The sequence below is a fragment of the Piliocolobus tephrosceles genome, unplaced genomic scaffold (genome assembly GCF_002776525.5).
Source record: "Piliocolobus tephrosceles isolate RC106 unplaced genomic scaffold, ASM277652v3 unscaffolded_19, whole genome shotgun sequence".
Classification (NCBI taxonomy): domain Eukaryota; kingdom Metazoa; phylum Chordata; class Mammalia; order Primates; family Cercopithecidae; genus Piliocolobus; species Piliocolobus tephrosceles.
The window spans coordinates 3356932-3372585 of record NW_022300975.1 but is presented as its reverse complement, the minus strand read 5'-3'; the positions used below and the strand labels follow the sequence as shown (position 1 = coordinate 3372585).

Genomic DNA, 15654 nt, shown 5'->3' with positions numbered 1-15654 from the left:
GTAGAATGACATGACCTGAGGAGCCCAAGGTAAGGGGTGTGGCCAATGAATGATACTGAGGCCCCCCCCCCCGCCCCCAAATCTTGGAGTGCTATACCAGCTAGGTACTAGTGGCCTTGGCTGTTGCCTTTCTGCCTCTCAGTACTTCCAGTTTTATTTTATGTGATTTGGGTTAATCTAGGTGTTAATAGAGGTGAACTGTTTGCTTAGAGGACAGTTCATGAATCCTATGCACTTTTTTGTGTTTTGAATATATAGATTGTTAGAAACAGAGTAGATTAAAGGCCCTGGTTTTGCCCTGTCATATAAGAGAAAAAAATCGAAGAGGTGGAATTTTTTGTTTGAGTACATTCAATACAATAGAAGTAGAATGAGGACTAAAACCTAGATGTCCTGATGTTTAGCCCAGCAGACCCCTCCCTCCTTTTCTGTGCAATCTGAGTTCTGTTTTGTGACTTTCATTTTGTAGATTGTTATATCCTCATTTGTTTCACTTGGAGGAGGAGTGAAAAAATATGAGAAACACTCCCGTTTACATAGAAAAGTATCATACCACTTTTGTGTCCTAATAGATAATATTTAAAGCTTTTATCGGTCATTTTCTATATTTACAATTTTTTTAAACTATGATAAAAATTTCCCTTCTCTATAATGGCTACATAATAAAGAGAGTATACTCATTTGTTGCAGGCATCCTTGCACAACATTTCATCCACTTCTTTGTAAATACCAGAGGGTTTTGTCTTCTCTCCAGTAGATCTTTAAGCAAAATAACAACTTGGGCTCTCATTAGAACTGGTTAATGTGATGTATAGGCCATCCTCAGTGTCGGTATCACAGCATACCCAATGTCCAGGTTGCCATAGTAGGGCATGCTACAGGTTCATGAGAAATGTTTAGTCAGTTGGGTTTTTAAGGGCTCTTTTACAGCATCTACAGGCCCCTCTACAGAAGTCCCTTGGGTTTTATTTTAGCCGAGGCTCATTTTTCCTTCTCACTCCAAGGCTGACCCATTCTTTGACCTCAGATAAAACACAGCTTCTCTTCAGCTCAGCCTCAGGGCACAGTGCCGTCCATAGTTGCAATTGAGCTTAATAAAAGAGCTTTGTTACCGAGGAGAAGAGATTCTGTAAAAGCCTTAATATTCGATGGATAGCAAAAGTGAACAGTAGAGAACGTTAGCTCTTTTCACGTTGACCGGCATAGCGTTTTCTGTGTCTCTTCTCTGGAGAGAACAGAGTGATCCTCTCATGATGGATTTCTCTTTTGTTACAGATGACAAACCAAAGGAACAACTGCAGAGGAGTCTCCCTAAAGCAACTGAGACAGACTGCAATGACGAATCCTCACATAACACCGAGGTCGAGGAGACGCGGAGCAGTACTCCAGAAATGCCTGCCGTGTCTGCGTTCTTTAGCCTCGCTGCACTGGCTGAAGTGGCAGCCATGGAAAATGTGCACAGGTTAGTCGTGGAACATGGAAGGAGAAAGCAACATGGAAACCAGATCAACCTCTTTGATGTGGTTTGTGACATTTTTTACAGGGCATTGGGGTTCAAACTTGGTTCAAGAGCACTACTGGTTATATGAGGTATTACCAAAGTATATATGCTAATTAGCAGTGTGGGAAAGTACCAGCAAATATAGTCTGCCAAGTATTTTATTTTGAAGATGTTATCCTGTGGCTAAACTTCATTTCCATAAAAAGCCTGAGAGCAGGGAAGCAGTATTATCTGACCAGTGAGCTTTGGAGTCTCATTGCAGACTGAGGTTTGAGTACTAGCTCCATCACCTGCAAACCAAAAGATCTTGACCAAGATTATTAACCTCTCTACGCTTGTTTTTTTCCTCTAAAAAAGCAGGGGCAGGTGGCACACATTTCATAGAGATGCTATGTGGGGTAACTCAAGCATCCCAGTGCTGGTGTGTGGAATGCCCCTTATTGGTGATGGTGTTGGTGCCATCACCAGCCATCAGAAGACAGTGCAGTTCAGGGGAAAAAGCATCTTGGGATCTGACTCATGGCAGCCAGAGGCCTGGATTTTTCCTCAACTCTTCTGTGATTTCCTACAAAGTAACTTTTTTCTCTGGACTTTAGTTTCTCACTTTACATTGAGCATAATGATATCCCCAAAGAATTACGAAGTTGTAAGCATCAGACGAGATCATAGATTTGAAAACCTTTTGAACTCAGCGAAGCCCCACAGAAAGTATATTAAGTTCTAAGTGTATAATTGGGTATTCTGCCTCTTAATGGATCCTTTGGGAAGGCGAAAAAGCCTATTGTAAATTCAGGTATTTTATATTCCTATTCAAAGTGGATTACCCATGGATGAGCTGCTTTCTTAGACTTTCAGTCTTCAGTACAAAAGAGCTCGCAACCCAGTGCAGCTGGTGTAGCCAGCTGTAGGCCCCACGCTCCTTTTTCATATCCAGATAAACCTGGAGTCCCTGACGTGAGCTTGGTTTGCTTCTTGCTATTTATCTGTCATATTACAGTTTGAGTACTTCCTCGCAAATAGCCTCTAGATATTTCCAAGAAGTCAAATTCCTTTTTATGTGTACACTGCAAGTTCCTAATAGCAAGTGAATGCTGACAGACATTGTTAAAATACACTAAGGTCTCTGAGGGAGACAATGCACAGATACTTCTCCACTCGTGGAGTTGTACAATCAAGAATAGAGGACAGGCCAGGCTTGGTGGCTCACGCCTGTAAATTCCAGCGCTTTAGGACGCCGTGGCGGGCGGATCACCTGAGGTCAGGAGTTCAAGACCAGCCTGACCAACATGGAGAAACCCCGTCTCTACTAAAAATACAAAACAATTAGCCAGGCGTAGTGGTGCATGCCTGTAATCCCAGCTACTTGGGAGGCTGAGGCAGAATTGCTTGAACCTGGGAGGCAGAGCTTGTGGTGAGCCGAGATCATGCCATTGCACTCCAGCCTGGGCAAAAAGTGCAAAACACCTGTCTAAAAAAAAGAAAAAAAAAAAATAGAGGACAAACACATACACATTCAGTGAGAACTTAAAATATCTGCCTGAATGTTATTAAGTGTCTCTGTGAATTGTGGAAATAAGAGGGAATCTTTAAGAATTGAGAGGGGGATAATAATTCAGGGGTAGGAAAAGGCTACCACATAAGCATCTTGGCTGCTGCCTGCATTCTAAACATGGTCACAACATTGCTCTGTTAACCAGCCCTCCATGTTTCCCAATTTGCATTAGCAGAAAGCCACAGCAAACCCTTCCAATCTCATTGTCCCCACCCTCCACACTTTCTACCCTGCAGTTATGTGGAATCACTTACCCCTTTCCAGATACGCCAAGCTCTTGCCTTGTACATCCTCTGATCAAGTCAACTGCTCTCCTCCTCCCCACCCTAGTCCCCAGTCCTCTTCTCTCAGTCCTCCTGATGCCCTAGGCTGTGTGTTTCTTGTTGCTCCTGCGTGCTGTACTCACACCTCTCTCAGACCACATTGGGATGTATTGATTTGTTGATGCTTCTGTCTACTTTCAGTATGTTTTGAAAGCAAAACAGTGGTTTTATTCTCTGTGTTACCAGCTTGCTGAGTTCCTGTTACAACAATTGATAAGTGAACAAATGAGTGGGCGAATGAATAAATGAGATAGTCTCTGAAGTATGACTGCCTAAGTTAGATAGCAGGTATAGAAAAATAATGTGAGTAAAGGTTCTTTCTATTTTTTTTAACCTTCCATTAGAAAGAACAGTAATGATTACTAGAATTTTACCATCAACCTAATAAATGGTTAGCGTTCTTAATAGCTAGAAGGACAGATCACCCTGGAGAGTCTTAGCTGTAACTTGAGCCCTTACCTGTTAAAGCAGATCTACCCACCAGGCTTCTACCTGTAGGCTTACTGTAATTGAACCTGGGTTGCATACCAATGAATTAAGCATTACTTCAGCATCAGCTCGGTTCATAGTTTAAAGGGTGGCCCATGGAGTTAGGGGTGGAAATATATTACCTGCACTCATGCTGTGAAAAAATCTAACATTAGGTTCAGAAACCTAACTTAGACAGTTTTACAAAATGCACAAAGTAGAGAATTGGAGCAAACCTTTGTGAAGAGACCAGTTTATTTACTAGAAGTTAAATTAGCCCTCCCAAGTGGGCCTTTTTATTCCCATTTTAATGACTGTTAATTAACTTGCCAAGAGCACACAGCCAATTTGTGCCCAAGTCAAGATTTGAACTCCATAGCTCGTGTACTGCCAAAGGAAAGCTTCAGTCATGTCAGAGAAAATCATGAAGAATGTCACCTGACCCTTCTTCTGGGAGCTGGAATCATCAGTTGCAGCACATCGTCCTGTCCCACTGTGATTCTGACTTCTTTCCTTTTTCCATTGATTTAGCTGGGCTTTCACCCCAATTTCTCTCTCCTTCTTGCCATCTTTTTTTACATTGCACTTTTCATCTTTTACTTTTGTTTCTTTTCCTTTTTTAATACTTATTAAAATTATTTTGGATCTTTTAATATCTTAAAAGTAAAAAGTAGCATTTTAATTTCATCTTTCTTGAACAAAGAGCTGAACATATTGAACAGGTGGTATCTATAACATCCACATGTGAACAGCTTAATCCAGAGGTTTGATTCTAAAATGTTTTGCTTTTCTAAAATCCTAAATATCTTGGGCTATTAAGTGATCATTTCATTCTGAAACCCCCAAATGTTGTCATTTGTCTACATTATTTTTCTTTTTTGTGCATCAAGAGAAACTTGAGTATAGTTATAGAGCAGGTATAAGCTAAATCTTGAAATAGCTCCTTTTGTTCTGTGTACTCTAAAGAAGATATGATATTGAAAGGTCAACCCAATGAAAACATTGGTGATACATCACACATTTTCAGTGCAGTGTTGTGCACTACAGACCATTGTAGGTTACAGAGCAGCGAGTGTGCATTTTCTAGGATTAGTAGGCCTGTTGGAAAATGTCAAGGAAGTGCCCAGTCCTCCCTTTTTAGAATGAGAAGCTCTGTAGAAATTACCAAGAATTTTGGACAGTTTTCTCATAACCATGAAGTAAATTGTATTTTTACTACTAATTATACAAAAGCTGAATGAAAAATCAGCTATGTTTGGCATAGGTTCTATCCAAATGATGGAAATTTCCATGAATTTTCTAGTCCTGTCTGGAGTTCTCCCTCCATGTGTGTTGATTTTGGCCCAACTAGGGTAGATTTTGTTAAAATCTAAAATCCAGCATCAGTACTTGTTTTCTTCCTCTAAACACTCTCTGTCCATGTGCATGTGAGTTCAGAGAGTTTTATTGTTTATTGTTTCTTCATTAATGTTTTTTTTTTGGAGTCACAGTCCATCTCTGTTTCTCTTCCAGACTCATTGCTTTTATTATCACTAAATTACCTGAAGGTTACCAATTACTATAGGAGAACTTTCCCTTCAGGCAAGTCAAGAAAAGGAATGTATCATTTTTAATATCCATGGATCAACAGGGAAGTTATTGTCCCAGAACCCCAGTCCTTGATTGAAATTTTCCCACTTCTTAAAGAGTTGCCCCAAATCGGTTGGTACTTAAAATATCATCTCTTCCAAATGGAAGTGGTTAATTGTTTGAGGTCAGAGGGTATGCTATTGAGTTGTATGAGGGGAATTCAGATATGAAATCTTGGGAAGGGAGACAGAATGGGAAGGAGGAAAGGGAAAAAAAATAAGGAAAGGGACAGAAAAGAAAAAACTCTAAAGCAAAAACAGTTTTCATCAAATGACATAAGTAACAGCAGTAACTGTTAAACAAGATATTGGAACATATCTGTTATTCATTGTCCTCTCCTGTATCTAATAACATATGCTGAATAGTGACTGTTTTCTTCCTTTTATTTTACAGAGGTCAGAGGTCAACTCCGCTCACCCATGATGGACAGCCAAAAGAAATGCCACAGGCTCCTGTACTTATTTCCTGCGCTGACCAGTGAAGCGCCCTTTCATTGTAAAACATTGTGCTTTACCTACTATCCTAGCCTTGTCTTTACCGAGGGATGCTAGTGAGTCCAAGTGGTGGAAAATATAGACTGCAAACAAGTGCTTGTTCCCCCACATGGCCCAGATTCACTTGAAGCAGAAGTTAGCATCCTGGGCCACTTTGTTCTCTCACAACCCAGAATATTTGAGGGTAAGGTTATCTGTCTGATATTGAGCAGAAGCAGAATGGTCCTGGAGCTTTGCTTTCTATTGAAGGCTTTTGACGGTAATAGGTGGTAACTTGGTAAAAGGCTGCCTTTACTGTAGCTCATCCAGCATCTCTTTTACCAACCAGAGAGTGTGAAACTAGTTTCATATATTACCTAGTTATTCTTTCAAAACAAAACAAAAACTGACGCACTGCACTAGTTATTATTAGATATTCTTAGTCTTTTTTGTACATGGAGATTTAAGTTCTAAGATGGTTTATATAATAGGTTATACCTACATTTATATTGTAGAATAAATATTAAAAAGCCTGTTCCAGAGACTCCCAAGCAGCCTGGGCAGGCAGATGTACCATTGTTAGTGGTGTATGCTCGGCCTCGTGGTCCATATATTCTGCACTTTTATATTTGCCACCAGAATGGTAGTTTGCTGGCAAAAAAAAAAAGAGAGAGAGAGAGAAAATTACAACTCTTACAATCTGAATTTTTTTCTTAGCCTTGAGTGACCAAGAAGAATTTGCTTGAGGCAAATTGTGGCAAATATTTTCCCAGACAGGGGAAGAGTCCTGCAGATTACAGATTACTGATGTTTTCATGCCTTGAGGATTCTTTTATTTTTACACAGGGGTCTAGGTGACCAATGGATTGTTCATACAAACAAAAAAAAAAGACAAAAATATTATTCAGAAGTGACCTTAGTATTACTTCACTATTCTAAACACATTGAAGACACTTACTTCATGTGGACTTGGAACTACAGACCTTTTACATCCATCACAGATTGACTGGACGGGTTGCAATTGCTATGCACAGCCTAATTGGCACTGCAGGTTTTTAGAGCCATTTTGAGTTTGTGTTGTTTAGGAGGTAATGAGTCAATGATGAGGGAGGTATGCCTGACCAGAGTGGGACTCTCAGTCATAGATCCACCTGCAAGTCTCTGTTTCCTTTTTGTGTTTTGTTGCTTTTGAACATAAAACCAACGATACATACGCCAGCGCCAAGTGGATTAACTGGCTTAGAACATTCAACATATTGACTTAACCACCTGATGTTCACAGTGTCTTGTTTCCTAGCAACAGATGCAAAGTGATAAATCAAAATTAGTCTGAGGCTACAGATTTTACAGGGTATTTGTTCTATAGCACAAAGTATTTCCCCACTCTTGCGTCACAGCACAAACTACCAAATTTTAATTATTGGATTCCAGCAATAATTTTTAATGGTTTTCATACTGGCGGAATTTTGACAGTGCTAGTTCGAGTTTGAAGCTTTTGAATTAGATCTCTAAATGGTGACAGTTTACATGGTTTTATCTAGCTTTCTTATTTATACTTGACTGAATTGTAATGATTTTTTTTCTAATTGTAATTTGACTTAATAGCCATACAAAAAATGACTCTATTCATACTAGGTTTAGCTTCTCATGGTTGTAGATATTACTTCAGTTCCGGTGCTGGAAAATATGTACAACATACTAACAGGATTGAAAAAATATATAGAGGTTTTTCTTCTTTTTTTTTTTCCAAAGCAGGTAAAGAGGGTAGCAAAGCATCGGACTGATTACTCAAAAATGGATATTCCTGGTGGGGATGGAGGAAGAAGGAATTAGTAAAAGGTTAATCAGAAGTTACAGCTTAACTGCATTCGTGTAGGAATAAATCAAGTGAGCAGTTCCAGACTTTAGCATAATATTTTTACTATGATACTGTTTTATTAATATTTTCTAAATTTCAAAACAAAAAGTGAATGTTGGAAATTGCTGGGTCCCGATGTTGGTGGCTGTTGGAGTTTTGGACCACTCGCTAGCAGTGATTTGAAGATTATAATTAGCTAAAATCCAAAACAAAAAACCAACAACAAAAATTGTATGGTGCAGAACATGCACCTTGACAATGGTACTAACTTGTTATTCTATAGAACACGTTAGAATAGATCTATTTTTGCCAGAGCACCCTCCTTCAGTCCTCCAATTACATTTCACTAGAGTTCCTTAAGAGACTGCTGTATATTCATGGGACCTTTTTTTTAAAAAAAAAAAAGCAAAACAAAAGATTACTTTTTTTCTATGTGATTAATATCTTACTTGATCTGCTTTTCCTAAACCTCAGTGGCTTTTCCCTTAGGCAGGGTTGGGGGTGGGAGGGCAATTTACTGGAGATGACTGTTTTCAGATACTTTAAAACAAACCTTTTTGTAGAAATGCTTAATTTTTAAGCGGTTAGGCACTGAGAGTAGCAGAAATCCTGCAAAGCTTTATAGTTCCTTAGACTCACCTTGTCGATTCTCTGAGTAAAGTCTTGATTTCAGTAATTGTGCTTCTCGTGCCCTGAATCTGCTGGAGAGGAGTGTTGTTATTTTCTGGTAACAACATTTGTTAGCACAAATATTTCAGACCAATATGTAGTGCTCTCCTCCCCACCCCTTGTTATCATTTTCATTTCATTTCTGTCGTTCTTTTTTTTTTGGAAAATCATATTGCTATAGTGTGTACTTTAATCTGCCAGCAGATACCATCTACACTAACATTTGTCCCACAGCATCCTCAAGAGAAAAAGTTGTTGCACCTTATATATATCTCAAGCAAACCAAAATATGATGCTCTTCTGCTTTGTTTTATTCTAAATTGTTGTATCATATCTTTCTGAAACCATTCTGAATTTAGTTGAAATTATCAATATTTATGCTTTTAACCTTAATTTCTGGATTCAAGCCTGTATATAAATCTTTTGAGAAAAAAAAAAAAAAATTGTCCTAGCCCTTCTCTGCGATGCTGGAAGTAGAAGATTTCGTCTCAGATGGAGACGCAGTACTGTTCCAGTTTTCTTTAGCCTTTTATTTATTTAGTTATTCTGGGTATTTCCTATGTAATTTTGAAGTGTGTAGAGTATATTATAGTAACTGAAACTGCAGCTCTAAGAAGCTGAGTGAAAGAAAAAATACTGTAAGACATCCTGAAAGTTTTTATTTGTTTGGGTACTGTATATGAGATCAGGAAAAAGAAAAATGTCCCACAGCCACATTGGAAATACAGGTTCCTGTCCCCAAATTAGGTTAGTTCCCAGATTTTAGATCAAAACTGTTAATTCATTAAAACCCCTTTTAAAAGATAAATTCTACTGTTGTAATTCCGATAGTCATTTTCCCCACAAATATCAGAAATGTATTTATTTAATTCTGTCAGATGAGCTTTCTCCCGATGCCATGTCCCAAAGCATGTTAAAATAATTCCAACGTTAGCAGTGTGATTATACTCCCTGCCACCAAAATTGCTGGAGAAACAAAATAATGATGGAACACTATGAACAAAAAGGAGCATCTGAACTGGTCTGGTTATTTAGAATCCAATGTGTTCAAATCCTTTTGTTTTCTTATTAAGTCAGATGCTACTGTAAGTCAGATAAAATTTTGTTTGCACTCTGCAGTCTTTGGCTCAATGTATGGAAATGTTTGCACCTATGTAAAGTCTCAAGCTAATTACAAATTGCTACAGAACAGGAGTAAGCTGAAAACTGAATGCCATGTTTTGTTTATAAGGTGGGGAGGGGAGGGGAAATACCAAAAAGCTCTGTTCCAAGTTTGGCATTTGACATTAATGTGAAGCAGTGTGACCATGCTGCCTGCTAAACTACTGTATGAATTGTAAGTGTTCTGAAGACGAGCAGCTGGAGGCTGGAGGATGGCATTCCACACAGCAAAGGAGAGGCACCACCACTTCATCTGGGAAAAGGAAGGAAATCGCAGGAGGCCTGGATCCATCATTTGTAAAGGGGATGTTGCGGGGTGTGATGCTGTTGAGGAGATTCACTTTCGATTGCACTGCTCCACAGAGCCCTCATGTAAGGCCAATCCTAATGGGCTACCTCGGCTTTAAAAGTTCATTTCAGTAAGTCCTGTTTCAAAAGTTTGTCTTTTTTTGCTTCTACCTTCAGTGCCACTATTTTCCACTGCAGTGTTTTGACTTCACAAACCGCCTCCTCCAGAGAGAACAATGTATTGCTGAAAATGGGCAGTAGAAGCAAATGCGATTGTTACATTTGACCTATAAAGTATTCAGAGTGACTGCTAGGTAGAAATTAAAACTTAGCTTTCCCAAATAGCTCCTTATTTTGCACCTTATAAAAAGTATACTAATTGTTAATTAGATGTTGCTTTTGTTTATACAAGCATTCCCAAAGAACTAGATTTGGATTTTGTTTTGAGTTTTGGATTTTTAAAAATTATCTGATTTAGATTGACTAACAGCGTACTTACAATTTGAAAAGAAGCTGTTGTTCAGTTCATCTTACCAGATGTGTCTGGCGAAGTATTCAGGGTTTGATGGACTGCTTTACTTTCGTTTGGAAGTGATAGCTAAGTTTATTATATTCTATATTAAACAACTTTGTTCATTTCACTAAGGACCTTATCTTCCTTATATTTCAGAACAAAGAAGCAACAAGCATGAATAAAAAGGCAAATGTATTTGACTTCCTCATAATCCCCATCTATATGTGCTACCCTTTCCTTCAAATATATAAATGTGCATCTTTTTTAAAAAACAAAACACAGAGGTTCCTCTTCTGGCCAAATTTGATCTATGGTGGTATGATTTATACTGTTAAATTGAGAGAGGAAACCTTGTGGTTGAAAAATCTGTGGCCGCTGTTTTCTTTTTGCAATCAGCGGTCAAAACTGATCATGCCCTTCAATCGATTTTTATGCACAGAACTGGTTATTGTGAACATTACTACTCCCTCCAAAGATTTCCTGATAACTTGGGCCAGAGCTGGTTACTGAGTAACAAGGATCTAATTCAATGCCTCAAAACTCTTCCACCCACAATGCAAATCTTACCTCACAAGCTCTAACCTAAATCATAGAGACGTGCATGTTCATGCATTAACACTGATTTCGCTCTGTGGCCCACCAGATGGGTGGGCTCACGTCCCCTGACTCCTCACATGAGTGCCTCAGCTCTAAGAGCCGCGGATCGGGGGATAGGGTAGGTTTGCCATCTGGAGCTCAGCAACTGGCTCAGCAACGTTTTTTCCATTTCATTAGCACTAAACAAGTCTCTTGCTCTCAGGAATTTGTCAGAAAAAGAATAAAGTCACCTGAGACTCCACATACCAGATTATAAACTCTTCTCATAGGTTTGAATTGCTTACTCACATGTCATAAATTAACCACAGCTTCATTTGACCACCAGGTCTAAAGTCTGTTGACAGTTTCAGCATGACTGAATCGCTCATTTTTTTTTTTTTTTTTTTTTGCTTTCAGAAATTGGCTTGGTTCTCTTTAGAGTTGGTGTAAACATGCCATGTAATAAATGATTTCCACTTAATGGTACAACAGAATTATTGCTTTCTTAGATGTATGTGTAGTAAAAGTCAATATACACATTTATATAATTTCTTTCTTCAAAATCTTATACCTAATTTGATATTTCTAAAAGTTGCACATGTAAGTCATGTGTATAACATGCTAAAGTACTTTAACTGTGATCTTAAAACAATAAAAATATTTAATAAAACTTTGAAATATTTTAAAGATATTATTCAAATATATTTCTTTATGTTCACACTACTGGTCATAGAGTATGTGCCTTTAATGTACCATTTTCACTAAAAACAGTAGGAAAAATATTAATAAAAGTAAGATATTTCAACTATTTTAGAACATCGAATGATGTGTCCCCCTAAACTGTGTTTGCCTGTGATTTGCCATTGTCTGGACAGCCTTGGTTGCTTTTTCCAAAACTGTAGGGTGATGACCAGCCCAGTAGAAGAGGATATGCTTCGATACGCCACTTGGGATGGACGCTTCTGGGGTGCCCTCCTGGGACAAGTGATCAGAACACACCATCTTTCCCTCAACTAGGACAAAACTGTGGAAGCGATTTCATTAAGAGTGTTACCTAAGTATAAACTCACACCTCAGATTTGCTGAATACAATGTTTCTAAGTTTTTTTTTTTTTTTTTTAATCGTTTGGAAACAATACGCATGCATGCACACAGTATAATTTATCAACAAATAGGCTTTGCATTCAGACAGTTCTTCTACCCATGTGCCATTGGGTTTTTTTTTAACCTCCCTAATTCAGATGTATTGATAGTGATGATACCTCCTCATACCATTGCTGTGGGGAAGCAAAGAGAGTATATATGAAAATACTGTCATAGGGCCTGTAGCATAAATGCCCATTAAATGGTAATTATTGATTGTATTGTTTTAATTCCAACTCTAAGCATTTTTTAAGTACATTCAAAAGATATGATGAGTATAACTATTCAAGATAAACTTTGATGCTGTAGAGATAAGCTGTTTCAGGAGATTTGATGATATGGAAAACTCAGAATAGGTAAAAATTTGCACCCGTTAACTCATAACTTATATGTAGCACTATGCAAGATTTTTCTGTGAAATTAGCCTGTCTATTGAATTATACGAGATACTCCAGCACACCTCCTTTCCATTGCTGAGAATAAGGCGTGTGTGTGTGTGTGAGAGAGAGAGAGACAGACAGGGAACATGGGGACCATACCAAAGAGTAAAATTCTGTTAGGAAAAAAAGTGATAGGATATACATAAGTGTAGTTTTATAGTCCTATGTGTATTACACAATTGCACCCATCCTTTTGAATAGAACGTAAAACCTATTGCAAGGGAAAACAAAGTGGTTCTAATCAACAGTCAGCTAAAACTAATAATACTCCATTTCATACATATTTTAAAAGGATTTATACTAAAGATAAAATTATGGATCATAGTTTATAACCTTTTTGCCTTTTTGAAATTATAGGAATTTTCAAATACAGTATATGCAAAAGTAGAGGGGTATTTTGAACTCCATATACACATAATCTAGCTTCAACAAATAACATTTTCCAGCCTTCTTTTATCTGTGTCTGTTTTTTCCTCCACCTCTGTTTTTTCGCTTTTACCTACCCCAGAAGATAGGCAAATCCCAGAAATATTTCATCTGAGAAAATTATCAGAGAAGCCTTTAAAAGTGAATCTTTTGGTACACACAGATTTTAATTTTTTAAATATTTTCTCCTCATGATTCCAAAAATGTTGTCTAAAGCATAAAGGAACCCATGAACCCAGATTACAGAAGTGCTGAAGTGAAAGTCATCTGGAATTAGAAGACACTGTTTGGATTTGCTCTCTCTGTATTTACCCTTTTTTTGATCCATGGTGTCCAGAGAGACTTTTACCTTACTTCATCAAAGAGAGCCCTTCTCTATGGTGACTTTTTTTTAGGGGTTGGGTGGGGAGTGTTGTTTATGATTCTTTTTTCCCCAGATGACCTAATGACTCGAAAGGCCCAAAGGCTAAAACTTAGATTTGTGTCAACTGTATGTCCTTACACTTTTCCCTCCCACACTATTCCCACTGCATTGTTTTTCTCCCCTATACTTACAAGAGAAAAATCTGTTGGAGGGGTAGAGAGAATATTTTAGATGAGCCCTGGAAGGCAAGTTGCCAAAGGTTTTAAAAATCTGAAATGCTAGTTCAGTTGGCCCAAAATTAAAGCATGAAATGAAATCTCTTTCTGGAAGAGATAAGATGATAGTTTGGCTCACCCCACTTGGAGATTCCTTAACCCTTTGGAATTTTACAAAAGGTCATTTTGTTGCAGGGTTGTATATGGGAGAGTCAGAAGAGAAGAATGTGAGGATTGAAAGTCTCTTAAGGATGATAGAGGATGAAAGGGGGAAAGGGGAAGTTTATATAAAATAGGTTGTGGATATCTTATGTTTAGAAGTTAGAATGGTTTTAAAGCCAGCGTGAAAATATGTCCAAGAAATACGGTCAAGTACAATGATTTTTTCCTGATCTTTTCTACTGTTGGGCATCATTATCTATGGTGCTTATAAAAGGCCAATTAAACTTCAGATAAAATTTATATCCTCCAGAAATCAACATATGAGGAGGCCCTGAAAAAATATGTACAAGCAATATAAATGTAATAGATACAAAAACAGGTAATGATTTACCATATGCTTTGAAGCATTTATTCAAATATATTTAATAGAAAAGCTAAATTTGTAGAATAAAAAAATTTCTCCCAGGTCAAGATACATAATCCTTGAGATGAATACTGGAAAAATTTAGACATTGTTTTATAAAATTTAATAGTTTCTATTTTCCCATACCATATATCTTGGCTTGGGTATTTGGTAGTGTGTTAAAAATAAATTTAAAAGCAATATTCTGCACATGAATCCTTGAATACCTTAAACCTTTTAATACATAGGATATGAAGTATTTAACACGTGAATGCTAGCCTCACCTGCATTAAAACCTGTATTGTATGTCAATCAAAATCAAAACTGTATTGTTAGAATAAAATTGCTTACAAACAGTTCTTCATTCCATTACTCTGTTTCAAAGCCCATGAAAAATTATTTCATCTCCCATGCTTTGACTTCAGAAGAGTTTTCTGTTGCCCACAGCTCATATCGTGCACCCATAACAATAATCCATTCAGCAAATCTGCATAGGATGTCTATTATGTGCAAGTACCAAGAAGACAGTCTAGCAGGGGTTAGAGACAGTCTGTTGAACTGCAGTACAGATGAAGTTGGGGATCAAAGTCTGTCAGGGGAAGATGACATAAGAGCTCATGAGAAACTCGATAATCTGCATTTTGAAGACATTAAGAAAAAAATGGACGTGTTACAGTTCTTTAAATTTTTATTTTTAAAGCTTTTTCTCACAGAAAAGATCTTAGCGCAAGGAAAAAAGGAACTGCTGAGACAAGGCCACAGAGCTCCAAGACTGACAAAGATGTGATCAGAGTCTTTGGGGGAGATCCATCATGCTGTGTACATTTCCTTTCTGAGTGGCTTAGGATAGGGAGCTTCTCACCCTGGCTGGTTCCAGGACTGATGTCACTGTGGGGCTGGATAGTGCACCAGCTACAGCCTTGACATAGCCTAAGAATATTTGGAAACTAAGGTCAGGAAGTACAGCTCAAACATTTGGCCCAGGAAGGAGGTGGTTCTGTCGCCAGATAGTGTGATTCCCCAACTCTTCCTTCTCCCTTTGCCATACCCTTCTTTCTTCACCTTAGTTCTAGCTCTCACATACTGCTGAAATTTGATTTTTTTCTACAATGATGGCACCCTGCGCCCACCAGAGTTATTTTAGATTTCCCTTTCTTTTTTACTTTTTTCTTCACTGAGAATAGCGGTAAGGTTTTTATGGCTGAGGGGATGACTCAAGAAATCCTTTGCTCTAGGAGGATTCCTGGAACAAAAAGGAGCTGCTATAAAGGGTTCTCATTTTTGATGTGTGCTGCCCCCACTTCGTTTTGGGTTTAAATTGGGCACGTGAGCCCTTGCTAATCCTCATCCTTAAAAAAGGACTTTACTACAGAAGGCACCCATTCTTACAGGACTCTCCGGGATTACTTTTCCTTTGGGAGTAGGGAAGATTTCGTTTCTACTTTTTAAACATTCACCTTCGTGTGACCAAATCAAAATCCCCTTTTCT

At 38.1% G+C, this 15654-nt stretch overlaps 1 protein-coding gene across 11 annotated transcripts in view; it reads left to right on the top strand.

Annotated features, from left to right (window-relative positions):
• LOC111542908 (HMG box transcription factor BBX) overlaps positions 1-11699 on the top strand; it is a 274644-nt gene extending 262945 nt beyond the window's left edge. For all 11 annotated transcript variants that reach the window (XM_023212567.2, XM_023212558.2, XM_023212549.2 and 8 more), the window contains 2 exons: positions 1276-1462; positions 5867-11699. In XM_023212567.2, coding sequence (XP_023068335.1) covers positions 1276-1462; positions 5867-5954 — 275 coding nt within the window. In that variant the 3' untranslated portion in view covers positions 5955-11699. The remainder of the gene's footprint in view (positions 1-1275; positions 1463-5866) is intronic.
• Positions 11700-15654: the final 3955 nt, after the last annotated feature.